Genomic DNA, 15,127 nt, shown 5'->3' on the forward strand with positions numbered 1-15,127 from the left:
CACGTTTTTCTTACGGACGAATCTGCGCTCTGCGCATGTCACGCGCCAAAATGAGAAATCACGCGCGAAATACAAAATGACGGGCTTGAAAACAGCGAGCGCTTCAGGGCCGAGCGGGCGGGAGGGGTCATACGGTCATATGAGGTGACGTATTTCTGTTACCAAATGAGCTGAAATTAAGCAAAGTATGATTTGTGTGCACAATTTTTTGCTATTAGAAATTTGAAAATAGTCATTTTTAGTATGATGAGTCTAACTGAACTGGAAGGAATGATTGTAGGAAAACAAAAAGGAGTTAGTTACCTACTTAACTATTTGATAGACTTCCCTGTTGTTTTTTAGTATGCGCAATGATGCTTGATGTAAATAAAGTTTTTCTCTTATTTTCTCCAAATTTTCGATGAGAACTCGTCATTAAATGACATTGACCGAAACAATCTTGTTCCCTGCCTGATATCCTAATTTTTTTCACGAGGAGGGGGGGGGGGGGATGGGCAGAATCTCTGATGACAACAACTAGATTCTGCTAATTTTCTTCGCAATTCAGGGGGAAAACTACATTTTCACATCGAGCAAAAGCAATTTATTGATTGTTTTTATCTTTTAGCAATGCCATGGCAATGAGACATCGAGCAATCAAATTTTTTTAACTGGATAGTCTTCGAGAAAAGAAAGCGGAAACTCCCCCTTTTAGAGATCAATTTTTAAATGGATTATCTGATTTTTTTCGGGGATTTTTCGTATAAGCCCCACGATTCATTTTGTATTTTTGGGGGTAATTATTTGTTGAAATGTTCAGATATTAAGATAAAATTGCGAACTAAAATATTTGAAAAATTGGAAGGATAATATTCAAAAGTTTACCTAAAAAATTCGTACCTAGTATGCCAAAGTATATTTGGTGGCAACGTCAAATTATACTGTAACAATTTTATCATTTAACGTTGGTTGACTTCTTTGTATAAAAAGTAAAAGAGGTAGGGAGTCTCGCTAAGGGTGCAAAGATTTTGACCTTTGCAAAGAAGTAGTAAAACTGCTGTGCCTTGTAAAATTGAATATTGCAGGGTAAAGAAATAAGATCACAAGTTTTGCTGGAGGGCAAGAAATTATAATATTTTATTATAATATTTTTTAAAAAAATGAGAAAAAAACAATAGTGCAGCACAAAACAGAGTTTTGAACAGAAATGAAACAAAGAAAGATGGTGGATTTGATCAAACTTAAATTTGTTTTAAAAATTCAGTTTTGGATAGTAAATTATTGTGCTTCATTGCAGAGCTTATGAGAAGATCATGAATTAAAACAAAATTCGCCACAAAAGAGATAAATTTGAGTTATAGTAAAATCTTATTTATCTCACATGTGTTTTTCTTTGCTCAGCCTGGCTTCAACACCAATAGGCTGGATAATCAAGGTTCTATCATACTTGACATTCAAGTACAGCCCTCATCTCTATACTATTGATCAATCTGGGATTCAAGATTTGCAGCATCAAAATGTCAACTAAAAATGTACAATTACAAATTAAAAGGAACTTTTACAACTTAATGTGATGAGATCAAATTCGTGCCTCACAGCAAATTTGCTGTTAATCCATGTTAATCTTAAAACACAACACATTTGCCCTATTTTGAGATGGTTTTTAGTTTTATTTGAACTATTTCCAAAGAATCAAGATGATTAATTTTTAGGTAAAGTATCTAAAACTACAGGCAAAATACAACATATCCACGATGAAACTTCCCAACCACGTATCTTGGTTTGCGACGTTGCAGACTTCCCATCATACTTTATTTTTCAACGGAAACAACGTCACTACATGCTTAAAAACTTCCATGATTTTTCTTCTCTGTGCAAAAATGGTGAAAAGTACAATGTTCATTTGCTCTTCCTTGAAAAAAAAAAAAAAAATTGTAGTGGAGATTTTAAAATGCCATAAACAAGATACGTGGTTTGGGAGTTGCACTATTGATGCATAAGCTCAGCTGTTCGACTTAGAGCCATTCAATTGGCCATCATATTTTAAGATCAACCTAACACTGAATCAGGCAGAAAAATTATTGAAAAAGACATACCTTTCTTTTATTCCGTATTTATTAATATTTTATACAATGTTCCTCGTCAATTCTTATTCTATTCCTAATCGGAAGTTGTCTTGTCTTTTTTTTAAACGTCTCAACTGACAGAGAATAATATTTGAATGAATCAAATAATTTGAATAGAAATTGAGTGCAGTGAATTGCATATTTTACACCTCTTGGCGTTTGATAGTTGTTCTTCAATCGTGCTAAAAACTGAAAGTTAGTATGATTATGTAGAAGCAGTTCTTGTGATATTAGCAACTACAGGTATGATTTCAACAGAATAGGGCATTTAACATCCAATTTCTTTGATTAGCAACACTACTCGATAGAATTTTCTGAGTAAGTTCATAAAAGTCGCTGAATTTTGCCATCTACATGCAGGGGCAATGAATACTTATTGCAATTTTTTAAAATTTCGGCTTCTATTACATTTTTCTTTAAAGGCAACAAGCCACTCATTTTGCTGGAAATTTTTACAATACAGAGAAAATAATCACAGAAATTTTGAAGTTTATACAAGGTAGTTTTTCAATTTTAACGAGGCTTTTTTCTTTCTTTCTGAGGACGATGAGGCTTCCTCTACCTGCAAGGGAGGCAAGGAGGTAAAAAATATTACAACAAGTCTGAGACATCAATACTTAACTGAGAAAAAAGATTTCTAAATTTAGATAGAAATTTACTCTTCCTGTTAAGTTTGGCTATCAATTTTCTTTATGAAATTTGTTTTTTGATGAATGTGTCACACTATTAAGACAAGTTACAAAATATCCGATGAAAATCTGTGAAAAAAGGGTTTCAAATCACACTTAAAACTACATATTAATATTATCATTAATTACTACACAATGAAGCATTTTTCATTGGCACCTGCCTCCCAAGGAAGTTGGTGGCAAGGATTAAGAATATGGCTCAAGCTGTCGAACTTTTTGAATTGTGGATATTGTCAAATTTTTTTTTTTTTGAAATTCTTACCAGAACGATCTTTGAACAGACTGCGCTGAAAACCCGGTTTGAGCTTCTCAGAAGCATTTCCGGAATAAAATTTGAACCTTCATCGGAACTCATAAAGAGAGAGAATTAAGTCAGTGATAAAAAAATTGTACAGTCAAAGATGAAAAATTCATTCCATTTTCTATACAAAAACAGATATAAACAAGTTTTGGGGTTATACGCTTCCAAAAAAAGAATTCAAATTAAAATAATAAAAAGACAATCTCATTGCAATTCAATACTAAAGTCATGGGGTTAGTATAAGAGAGTTAAACCAAACGGGCATGTAAAAAGAAGAAATAAAAAGAGTATCACAATTTAATGATCAAAATATTCTCACATTACGACTAACACTATTTGGATTATATTTTGCAATAAGGAACCACTATCTCTGGCTCTTTCAATAGAGCACATGTCTGCATAGGGAAACCAATAGCATGTATGTTGTTTCTAAAGTGGGCCAGAAATAGTGGTTCCTTATTGCAAAATGTAATCCATGTATTGTATAAACAAAATTCTGGTGTGATAACACCGGAAATAACACTAGAATAGAAATGATAGTCAAGAAAAAAATTACCAGAAACAAAAAAAACTTAACTTGAACATTAAAATACAAGTTTGACTGACGATTTCGATTTTTGCTGATGGTTCATGGAGGCCTTAAGGCGTCAGTGCATATGAAAGAGAGACTTGTTTAGATTCACGTTCCTTCAAATTTAGGATCGATTTTTTTGCAATTTAAAATTATAGCAGGCAAACTTAAACTTCCAATCTAGCTTCAGAATAATCTGATTTAGAAATCTGAAAAACTTGGTTGGCTCTATCAAGGGTAAAACTCTTTGGTTATCACAATCTCATACAGGAAGAAAGTCAAGGTCTAAGAACAACACTCGACTGAGTTTAAAATATGACTAGAATTAGAGGAATAAAGAATGTAATCCGAAGCTGGATGTAGGAGAAATTACTTCTCTTTCGATCAAAATAAACCATAAATCATCAATTTATACATCAAAAATCTTTGAAACATCAAGATATACATGAGATTAGAATATTGAAACTAAACTCATAATATGATTCTGTCTCATGGCAGTTGATTAACAATCAAAGAAAACTAAATAATTTTTTGCCAGAAATCCTGAGATGTTATGTTTTTCCATTGATTCTGAATAATGATATAAGTGATCACTTGGTTAGCAAGGCTAGTTTCTTCTTCAAACTATTGTTTTCTGGTAAGGCCAGGACCCATTTACGTACACCAGTGAGCACTACACAGCTAGTCACCAAGATTGCCCCAGCTATGCTGTATCGGTTCGGCACTTCACTGAAAAATAAAACGTGCCAAATAAAGGCAAACACGATGTCTGCCGACCGTGCAATGGCGACAGGACCTGCTTCCTCAATCTGGAGTGCTAATGTCAATAAAATTTGCCCGCTAAAACTCAACAATGCTAAGGCAACTATCAAATATCGATCGATGCCACACGGAGGTAAGCACAAAACTTTCAAGTGGTATGTTATTGCTAAAGTCAGTACTAACGCAAAGGCTCCAAAGTTGGTCATAATAACTGAGAAATGAAGCCCCTTTAAGGCACGGAGCAGAACATAAACATTAGCTCCGAATAGGGTTGCAGAAAAGGCTGCGATGGAACCCCAAACAGAGTCGTACTCATTCTCATCATTGGATGCCAACGACGGCACAGAGGCACCAAAAATATACATGGGCCGGGTTATGAGGATTAAGCCTATCAAAGTTATCATAGTTGTAATCAGGTTGAACAGACCAAACGGTTCTTTCAGAAATATTCTGGCAAAAATTGCGACAAATACTGGAACGCTAAACACTATAACTGAGGCGTCAGCTAGTGGCATATGGCGAAATGCATAAAAGCTAAGCATAAGGCCCATTGATCCAAGGAACGACCGCAAGAGCAGCATGGTTCTCTTACCTTCTGGAAAAGGAGATTCATTGCGGTATATTAAGATAGGAATGGTAGGCAGAAGGACACCAACAAAGCGACAGGTTGCTAGCTCGATAGGATGAATATTCACCATCCATTTTACTATCACAGAACAAAGTGAAAAGAAAAGAGAGGATGTTGCCGCCAGAATAACGCCAAGATATGGACACTTCAGGTAGATTGGTAGTGCTGAGAATTTTGGGATCCGTACTTCTTCTTCCTTGTCATCATCTTCATCGACCAGATGCTGCATTTCTAGCCGTTCCTCTTGTTTTGAAAATTTTACGACTCGTCCGCTTCTGAAATCACACAACAGATCATTACTATTCCATAACATAGGGGCCTAACTCATGGGCAGTGACTTTATTAGATCAGTTACCTGCCAGAAGGTCTTTATACCAAAAATTCCCTTTGGAGAAAACTGCGCAATCTAAAAGACAGTGCGATGCTATCAGTTCCTTTTGGCAAAATGCAGTCAAGTGGTATGAGAATGCTTCATTAGGAAGAGAAAGTAGAATTTGCAGAAATCTTTTGCATCATAGAATTGTAATGCTTAGCACGCTTATCCAACTTTGAACTCAATAACCCTCATAATGTTAGGAGTTATGATGAGGAAAAACAACCAGCTTCCATGATAAAATTTGTTATCTATGGCCTTTAGTACTCAAAGAGACCTCATTTATGGGATGAACAAGGTGGAGAAATAGGGCTGGGTCCACACTATTTCACGGGGAAATCAAAGCCAAGAAGTTCCAAAAATTATAATTAGCGTCAAAAATAAATTTTTTTAAACCCTAATGAGTACCAGTACAAAACTGAGGGGGGGGGGGAGTGTTCAGCTCAGGCAGTTTGTATTGGAACATTAAGTTGGAGTCACAGCGAGAGATCTATACCGGTTTGGGTCCTTTTAGACCTCATCAGCAGATCACACTCGTCATTGAATCCAACTTAACATGCCGCAAAATCCAAGACAGCATTAAAATGCCATCATGGATGCCGCCGTTTTAATGCTGTCTTGGATTTTGCGGCATGTTAAGTTGGATTCAATGACGAGTGTGATCTGCTGATGAGGTCTAAAAAGACCCAAAACCAGTATAGATCTCTCGCCGTGACTCCAACTTAATGTTCCAATGCAAACTGCCTGAGCTGCATACTCTCCCCCCCCCCCCCCCCCTCAGTTTTATACTGGTTCTCATTAGAGTTTGAAAAATTTATTTTTGACTCTAAATACAAGTTTTGGAACTTCTTGACTTTGATTTTCCCGCAAAATGGTGTGGACGCGGCACCATTTCTCCACCTTGTTACATACAGTATTTGGGCCACTTACTTAGTATTTTTTCCCCTCATTTATAGGATGATTAACCCCATTGCTGAGGTCAGATATATGTGAGGTGGATTCAGAGTATATAAAAGTTCCTGGAATCCATGCTTAGAAAAAAATAATTTCATAAAGATACTTACATTGCTTCCATTGACTAACTTGAGGAAAGAAGAGATACAAGCGCAAACGGGAGAATCGCCCTCTTTAAATGTTCCTTTACACTTGAGCGGACCGACCTTCAATTCGCCTCGAATCATAGGTATCTTTATTCTGGATTGACGTTTATTTCGGGTATTCAGATATAAGAAGTTAAACTTGACATTAATGAGAGGGAGAAAATTGTGATAAGGGATTTGTGAGTTTGAGCGTTTGAGATAAGGAGCGCACATAACCTCATAAAAAGTCATAACAAAAAACAGCGCACTCTGTGATCAAAGCAGTATACCAAACCTGCGGGAGCGCGAAGCGCTGCGCTGATAACACATTCAAATATTGATTATCAGTGCATCCTGTGCGCAAAAGTTCAGTAATGGTGTTACAGGAATAATATTCCGTTTATTTTCCAGAAAACAGAAAGTTTCCATCAGAGTTCATTTCCTTGTTCTATTTCCAAAGACTATGACCTCAAGCTCGCCAGACCATCAAAAACTTGGATGAACTTTTTCCCTGCACTATTCAACATCACAACTGACTTTACTTAACTGAAAATTTTCTTCGCACCACAATTTAATTTCTATTCAAATAAAGAGCAGAAAATATGTTCATCTGGGCAGGACAATCATTCATGAACTGCTGAATTTTAAAATTTCGGGAATGAATTATAAGAGAAATAATGGCAAATCCGGTAAGAAAATTTATGGCAATTTTGTTTCGCACCTTAGGTAGCAGATAAAATATTTGTGCACTCAGGTGTTGTAGCGTCGTTAATCTGCCAATTGATGCTTGATTATACCATTCTGTCCTCTATGAAAACATATCGACAGCGTACTTAAGTCCGTAAACATGTATCTTGTTCGCAGTGTTTGAAAATCTCCGCCTCTATATTATTTTTTTAAAGGAGAATAAATCGACATCATTACTTAACATTTTTTGCAGAATATTCTCGGAACTGAGAAGAAAAATCACAGTGGTTTTAAAGAATAGCCGTTGAGTAGTGTTTCATTAAAAGGTAAAGCATGACAGGAAGTCTTTGACGCCGTAAACTGAGATACATGGTGGCGGACTTACACCGTCGATATGTATCCAGAGCTTATTCACAGATTTTTCTAAAGAACGGTTATGGTTATGGTTATTTATGGTTATTTAATTATAGTGGTTTAATTCAAATAGTTAGTGTTTCCTAGGGGGGAGGGTGGAATTTGACTAGGAAGATTTACTTAATGAACACCAACCTCAATTGTTGATGAAATTCTATGCTTTTTTTCCAGTGTTTGAGAGCGTGTTCTCGACCGATTTTTTGCCAAAAATCAGGGAGGAAGGTATCGCACAAGAAATACCAACTCACGACAATATTCAGCGGTTTTTTTTTCATTGTTGGTGTGGTCCTCTTGTTTGAATGTGAGGTAAGATGTGGATACAAATGCACGCTTTATTTTCTAGTTGTTAGGAGAAGGGTCATATTCACAAATAGAACCATTTTGAATATTGGAATTATTGTAGACCTATCCACCCAAAGTGTCACCCATCCGCAACGCAAGTCAGAAATCCTCTCTTGCAAAGCTATTTCACACTTTAGCCTTATACCCCCACTCAGTTTTGATATATTAAAAACTGACAATTTTTGTCAATTTAATCACCAAAATCTTTAGAAGTGTTTCAAAAATACTTCATAGGTGCTTCCCAAGAATTTTTACCTGATATGTTTCAGAATATTGGAACCCCTACCTTCCTCAAAGGCATGATATTATTAATGGATCAGAGGATAAAAAAGTAACAAATAAATTTGTACCTACGGTAAATTGGCACTATACCAAATCAACTCCTGCTGATTGAAATGCAATCTTTCGGCCAACATGAGGTCTAATTCCTTTGTTAATATTTTTAAATGGTTCCTGATCAATTGTTAGTTTTTTTTCCACAGTGGGAGGCAGGGGATGTGAACACAAAAGCTGATCAACTTCTGAAGTCAATTGTTTCCCTTCCATCTCCAAGAGTTTACCCAGAGAATGAGGGTCTCCTCGTGCATGTGACCGGGATTGTTGATGTTGACGAACCTCTAACAGAAGTTGAGTACAGTGTCTCGGTGCCAGCCGTTAAGTTGAAACGACGGGTCCAGATGTATCAGTGGGTTGAAGAAAAGGATTCAATGTAAGTTTTAAAATTCGCATCTGATAGGTGAAAAGACAAGGAGCCATCCCGAGACTATGCATAATACAACACTAAATGGGGTGGATGGGGGTTTCCTCTAGCATTAGGTACAATATATCGACGGTGAAACTACCAAACCACGTATCTCGTTTGCGGTGTTTAAAAATCTACGCTCACATTTTATTTTTTTGAAGTAGACCAAATCAATATCATTCCTTGAAATTTTCACGGAATTTTCTCCGTACAAAGAGGAAAAATCACAGAAATTTTCAAGACTGGATGTTAAGTAGTTTTTCATTTAAAAAATAAAGTATGACAGGAAGTCTGCGACGTCGCAAACCGAGATACGTGGTTTGGTAGTTTCACCGTCGATATGTTACAGGAATGCGGGGAAGTATGGACCGAAGCATTAGGTAATGGTTAGGAAGGAACTTCGTCGAAATAATTCTCAAAGCTTTTCAGAAGCTTTTTTTCAGAGTGAATGAATAAATCTCAATTAGGTATTGTTACTTTATTAGCCACATTACTTTTGAGTAAATTAAACGTAATTTGTTCTAAATTTTTGCAATAGTGAGTGCAGGATTGTATCGGTCGTTCATAATTTTTAGAAGAGTCCGGAATTGAGCAATGGAATGTTTCAGAAGGAGTTAAAGGGGAGCCAAAAAAATTGCAAATTGAGCTTTTCACAATTAATTTAGGTATGATTAATAATTTAGAAGCTTAGGTTCTATGATGAATTTGAGAATTTCAAGATTATGACATATAGACCGGCAATTAAATGAAGAGTAGCAAACAAATTTTCAAGTCCAAGTAAGACAAGAATGCTATCTTATGAGTATCTACTCTTCAACGAGCAACAGAGAAGAAGGTGTGTCACATTTGGACTTGCCCTGACTGTGTCAGCTTTTGATTTCCATCCATGAAAGAACTAAAGTCTGGGTCGTTTGTAATTATTTGAACAAATACTGAAAGAAAAAACTTGTTTTAAAAAATTTGACAGAGGCTTGTGTCAAAAGGCCTCTCAGAAAGTTAAGAGCTTGTACAATTTTGACAACACCTGATGTGTCTTACTGCCACCTTTCCCTGTAGTCCTCATTAGTTTTTAACCAATAGAGAATATGGGTACATAATTGAACATACATATAGCATTATTTAGCTTATATATTTTTTTTTTTATTTTAAAACAGCTGAGATCATTCAAGAACCTAATTATCATAATGTTTTTGGAATATAATGGATATCAATATCACCCATAACTTGCTGGTATCACTTAGAACGATGAAACATGTGAGGATCTTGAGTGCTGAGAATATGTCAGATACGTACAGAACTATAAAAATTATGTGATAACTATTTATTAACTTTTTTCATAAATGATGTAGAGTGAGAGAAAACTCACTTTGTTGTGATGAATAAAAATATTGTAATAGCAGTAAGATTGGAAAGCTTTCACACGTGAATTTTAGGCCTTGAATTTATTACTAATCAATTATTTTTGTTTCAGATCACGTGTGAATGAGCTGAGTTTATCTCGAGAATACTTCACCGAATGGCGTGATAAAATAGTCAACAGTACAAAGTTTATAGAGCCTTACGGACATGAAAATCCTAAGTAAGTTGATGATGCAGTTAAAACAAAAACATTCCAAAAAATTATAACAGGAGATAAGCTTTTGCAACACTACAATGTTGATCTGGCTGTTTTGCTTACCTCTGATTGTCAGGACTGAATTAAATACTAGTTATACCACTTTTAAAACAAAAATTTCTCTGGGCACCAAGGTTTCAAGGGTCTCCAAGGTCTTGCTAGTGGGCAGTCAAATATTTAGAAAAAATTAACTTTGATCAGCCTGACTACGTTTCACATGACCTAATTTCTTCTCAAGTTACACTCTTTCAACAGAGAACCAAACAACACGGCAGATAGAAACTTTTTGTTAATTATCTGTACATTATAAAGAATATGTGCTCCCAGAAATTAGGTCAGAATATTGACAAGTTTTTTGTTGAAATATGAAGTAAGACAGGATATTAGGAAACATCTAAAGTAGTTGGACTAATTTTGGTATATTTAGTCTTTGAACAAGAACTAGAAACAACTAAGAAATGTGGCCTGAACAGTATGTAACAAGGTGGTAAAAGGTGGTTATTCTTCGATGAGGCTTTTGGTGAAGAATTAAGTAATTTCACTGATCGGTCCCCTTTGCAGTGAGAGTAATATTTTCTGTATAAGATCATTTAAACTCATGTGTCATGCAACTTGCAATTGAGACCAAGTTCAGGATTAATAAAAAACTCTCCAAACGTCAGTGGTGACATTGTAATCTTACTTTAATGTTCACCAAACAGGTCCATACCATTAAATACAACAATTTATGTGAGCGATATCGTTTCTCTCGGAGAATTCACTCTCAGTTCAGAGCTGAAGGATATGTTTTCAAATTGGGTTCAAATTACTGGTGATCAGCGGCCAGAGCGAAATGATGTAAAGCTCCATGCCGGGCTCTATTATCACTCAATGGATGTTTGGGAACCAGAAGTCGGGGATATTCGATTACAGTTCTCTTATGCTGGGTTGGCAGGAGATTTGGTGAGCATGTTTTTAATACCGTTACTTAACACATAAATCATATGAGAGTCTATGACTCAAGATAGCTCAAATTCAAGATGTACATCTATGATGAAAAAATAAGAGAATCGACAGTTTCAGTAACATGCCCTTTGCTTCGCAGCATCTATGAGATGTTGCAAGCTTTCAGGGCGTGTACGGATATTTATTTTTGGATTTGTCTGATGTTTTAGATGACATTTCCTGATTTTTGGCACTCATTTGATTTTACGAATCAACTTATTTGTTGAATTGAATCAAATGTTTCATTGTTGTCTGTGCTATACTGTGTGTAGTTGAAAAATGCTTGATGAACTCGGAATTTCCGAATCCATGACCGATCTATTTGATATTTTCCTGATGACATCAAATTTCCTGATATTTTCTGGTTTTAACCGACAGTCAATCATGTTGACATACTTTTTTCGGTGAAGAAAATTTTGATACTGCTTTCTTATATTGATGACAAATATAATGGAAGTGATAGCTTCACCAGAAAAATAAACTGCACAATCTCGGTAGCGCTAGGGATGAGATGGCATGTCCTCGAAGATACAAATTTTCCTAAGAATTATTTTTCCAGTGTGAAAAGAGACCTAGCAGAAGCAGAGATACGGGAAGGTTTGTCCTAAAAAAATGTCACAGTATCTAGAGGAAAAGTTTTTTAAGAAGGATGGAGAACTCCAGGATTCCAAAACATATAAAATGACACATAAATCACATGAATTCCCCAAGTATACTTAGTGAGAAAGGAGAAAAATATACAGTGATCTAAAAGTCCCGCATCACCTCTAAGTATAAACACTTGGGCTCTCGCGTTTTATCAGGGAGGTCCCACTAAAACTTTTTAGGAGTCAAAAAAGTCGTTTCCTTTGACCGAGGAGCACTCACAAAATTTCAAGTCTCTAGCTAATTTTCATCAAACGTTACAGGGCTGGTGCTAGTAGTGCGGCACTTTAGAATCACCCTGTAAAAGGCAAAAGGTGTGAGCTAAGGTATACTGTTGATTAATTGATTCTGCAAGCATCTTGAACATTTGTATTCTGTTCAAACTTCTGTTACATGTTTGTAAATTATTCCATTCCTAAATTTTGTAACTCTGGTTATTTCAGGTGACTTTTATTGCACAACAACACAAAAATGAGCTGAGGCCCTTCTGGAACGAAAGCGTAACTCAAAGAGATTTGAGCTTGCTGGCTTACGGTAGAAAATCGGTGGAGGAAATGTTCAACATACTCCATCGAGAACAAACATGGCAGACAAGGATAAAGAGGAGCCTTTGCTGTGTTCTTTTATATTGTGGAATGACTGGCATATCTCAAATCATTAAAATGATCGGTAGGTTTATTTCGATGAAAACCTAAAAGCAAACTCTTGATCTGGGAAATCGGAATGAATTTAGTCTGTTCAAGAATGACAGGGGTAACCACAGAATTTGGAAAATGAATTTCTCTGACACATTTTGGTAAAATTCCCTAACAATTGAATTTATGCGGAATGGTTAAGAAGACATAATTTTGAAATAGTTTTTACGTAATAGCTGTTGTTCGAAACGTCAAACCCATTCTACCTAGAAATCAAGTAAAGGTGATTTAACAATTATGTCCTAATATTTCTGGGTTTTTCTTGTCTTTTTAAATTTCACTGACATTTTCCGGTTTTCCTGGTACTCCCTGACTGTGGCAACCCTGAATGATCAAACATCTAAGATTTTCCTTGCGTGTACCACAATATTTGAAAAAAAAAACCAAAGTTTTACGTTTATTCATTTGCAGCTCAAAATTTTCAGATCCATGTTTTTGGATGGTAACTATAAGATTTAACGATGTAAGATCAGGATAATCATTCATCTGAGTCACTTTATGTACAGCACGATGAAGATATCCAAATTCCTTGTCACGAATCAGAATGAGGGGAAAAAATTCTAATTTGATTTTTGATTTTTTTTTTCCAGTCTGCCCTAATCGAAAAATTGAGTATGTGTCTCCTTACTCAATCATCATGCTGATTTTAGGATCTGCGTGGCTATACTACTATCCCGTTTTGAGCTCAATTTTGATAGCTGGTGCAGTGTTTCTTGTTGTACCTTTCTTCCCCTTCAGCAGATCTCAAACTGTGGACCCTGATAATGCAGCACAGTACCAATACCTTTGAATCGGACTTAATAAAGATGTTCCTGTTTGTACTAACTTGAATGAAAATATTCTTCGCTGCATAGAGGAGATTTGATATGAGAGCTATGAAAAGTAATTTAAAATTCTTCGATTTCTTGTTTCCCGTTCTTTACAGATTATAAACTAACTTTAATGTCTGTAGGTCCTTCACCTAGGAATCGATTGTTTATGTAATTCCAGGACAAATTCGTAATTGAAACGCACACACGGTGGAGAAACCTGCCCTCTCTTTTTAGCAGCAGATATGTGTTTGCTGCTACTTTGAGCAGTTAGTCCTGCATTTTGTGCCACCAAATAATTTGAAAACCCAACGACTTGTAGCAACAAAAGGTTTGAAAACTGAAAGTAACTATATTGAATAGACAGACAAGTATTCAACTGACACAGTTAAGTTACAAGGAAAAATCATTTTTATGCCACTTACACAGTTTGGTTTCGATATTTGAGGACTTTTTCCATTAAAAGATGTACAAGGTACCCAATGCTGCTAAGATTGTGTGAAGTAGTTCTTTCATTACAAGTAACCTATTCAACAGCTTTGCATCAAATTTTTCCCAGAATCTGCTCTGAATTTTTTCTCACTATTATGTGGAGAGAAGTTGACAATAAATGAGTTTCATAATCTGCAAACGATGTGAAAAATTGCATAATATTAGCAGCATTGCAAGCCTCATCCACCCATTTACCAAAGAAATTTTTATTTCATTTTCTTAAATCAGAACATTCAGCTTCTGCTGATAACTGAAAAATGATGCTCTGAAGTCTTTCCGACAGAAAATTTTACATTAAAGACTTGAAACGTTACATCTATGAGCTAAAATGGTCATACTTTCGAGTCTAATGCCAGCACATATGGTTTCCTTGACTCTTCAGTCATGGTACACTTTTTAAAGAACGATCATGTTTCTTTTTCTCGTACGTACCATTATCTCAAATGTAGTTACAGCTGAGTCTGCGATCTCCATTACATGATAACGTTAGACTATGTTTTATTACAGTGTTGATGAAAATATGTACCAATGTTTTTTTTAAAAAACTTTTATTTCAATAAATTGTTAATTAACATTACATGGGATCGAATTGGTTTCTTTGTTGTGACACTTAAACTTATTAAACTTGTTTTTATGTTGTTGCTTTCAGCATAATAGCAATGCAGATTGTGAAATTTTGTAAAAAAAAATTAAAGTCCATGAAAGACTTATACAGAGAGTATTACTCCCTAAAAAAATTTAAAGATGTAACTAAATTAAAATGGTAAAAATAATATAGTCTAGAAAAGACTTGTACTGAACACATTCGCCGACATAACAAAAAAAAAGTTGAAAGTAAATTAAAAAAAAATTAAAGTTTATAAAAGATTTGTACAGGTAACACCCTGTCCCACCTTTTTAACCCGAGTAGCCTTTTAGGACTGACCTCATACTGCTCATACCTCACCCTATATTACCAGCAGAGCAAGTAACCATTGTCTAAGACCATGTAACATGGGAATGGAACCAAGAATCTTCCTAACACAGGATAAGCACTTCAGCTACTAGAAAACAGCGGGTGTTGCATAGCCTCAGCTAGTGCAGCAATGGTTAGATAGGAAAGGCTGTTAAAACAGGAGCGAGAATGGCAGACATGTAAGTTGTGTGATCAGTACCAATAATTTAAGCTTCATCAATTTTTGGATCAATCCTTGT

The 15,127-nt window shown here is 35.6% G+C and overlaps 2 protein-coding genes across 2 annotated transcripts; one reads left to right on the plus strand and one right to left on the minus strand.

Moving 5' to 3' along the window:
• Positions 1-1,372: 1,372 nt before the first annotated feature.
• LOC109038678 (solute carrier family 35 member G1) lies at positions 1,373-6,719 on the minus strand. The gene is made up of 2 exons (XM_019053829.2): positions 6,494-6,719; positions 1,373-5,331 (listed from the first exon to the last, which is right to left on the minus strand). Exons 1-2 carry the CDS (start codon positions 6,502-6,504, stop codon positions 4,257-4,259), a joined length of 1,086 nt encoding a protein of 361 aa, XP_018909374.2. The 5' UTR covers positions 6,505-6,719; the 3' UTR covers positions 1,373-4,256.
• A 144-nt stretch (positions 6,720-6,863) lies between these two features.
• Positions 6,864-14,512, plus strand: Tmem43 (Transmembrane protein 43). Its single transcript, XM_019053828.2, has 7 exons — positions 6,864-7,197; positions 7,781-7,915; positions 8,434-8,660; positions 10,165-10,272; positions 11,010-11,250; positions 12,381-12,606; positions 13,223-14,512. Exons 1-7 carry the CDS (start codon positions 7,186-7,188, stop codon positions 13,420-13,422), a joined length of 1,149 nt encoding a protein of 382 aa, XP_018909373.2. The 5' UTR covers positions 6,864-7,185; the 3' UTR covers positions 13,423-14,512.
• The last annotated feature ends 615 nt before the right edge of the window (positions 14,513-15,127 follow it).

Source organism: Bemisia tabaci, chromosome 6, assembly GCF_918797505.1.
Source record: "Bemisia tabaci chromosome 6, PGI_BMITA_v3".
Lineage (NCBI taxonomy): Eukaryota > Metazoa > Arthropoda > Insecta > Hemiptera > Aleyrodidae > Bemisia > Bemisia tabaci.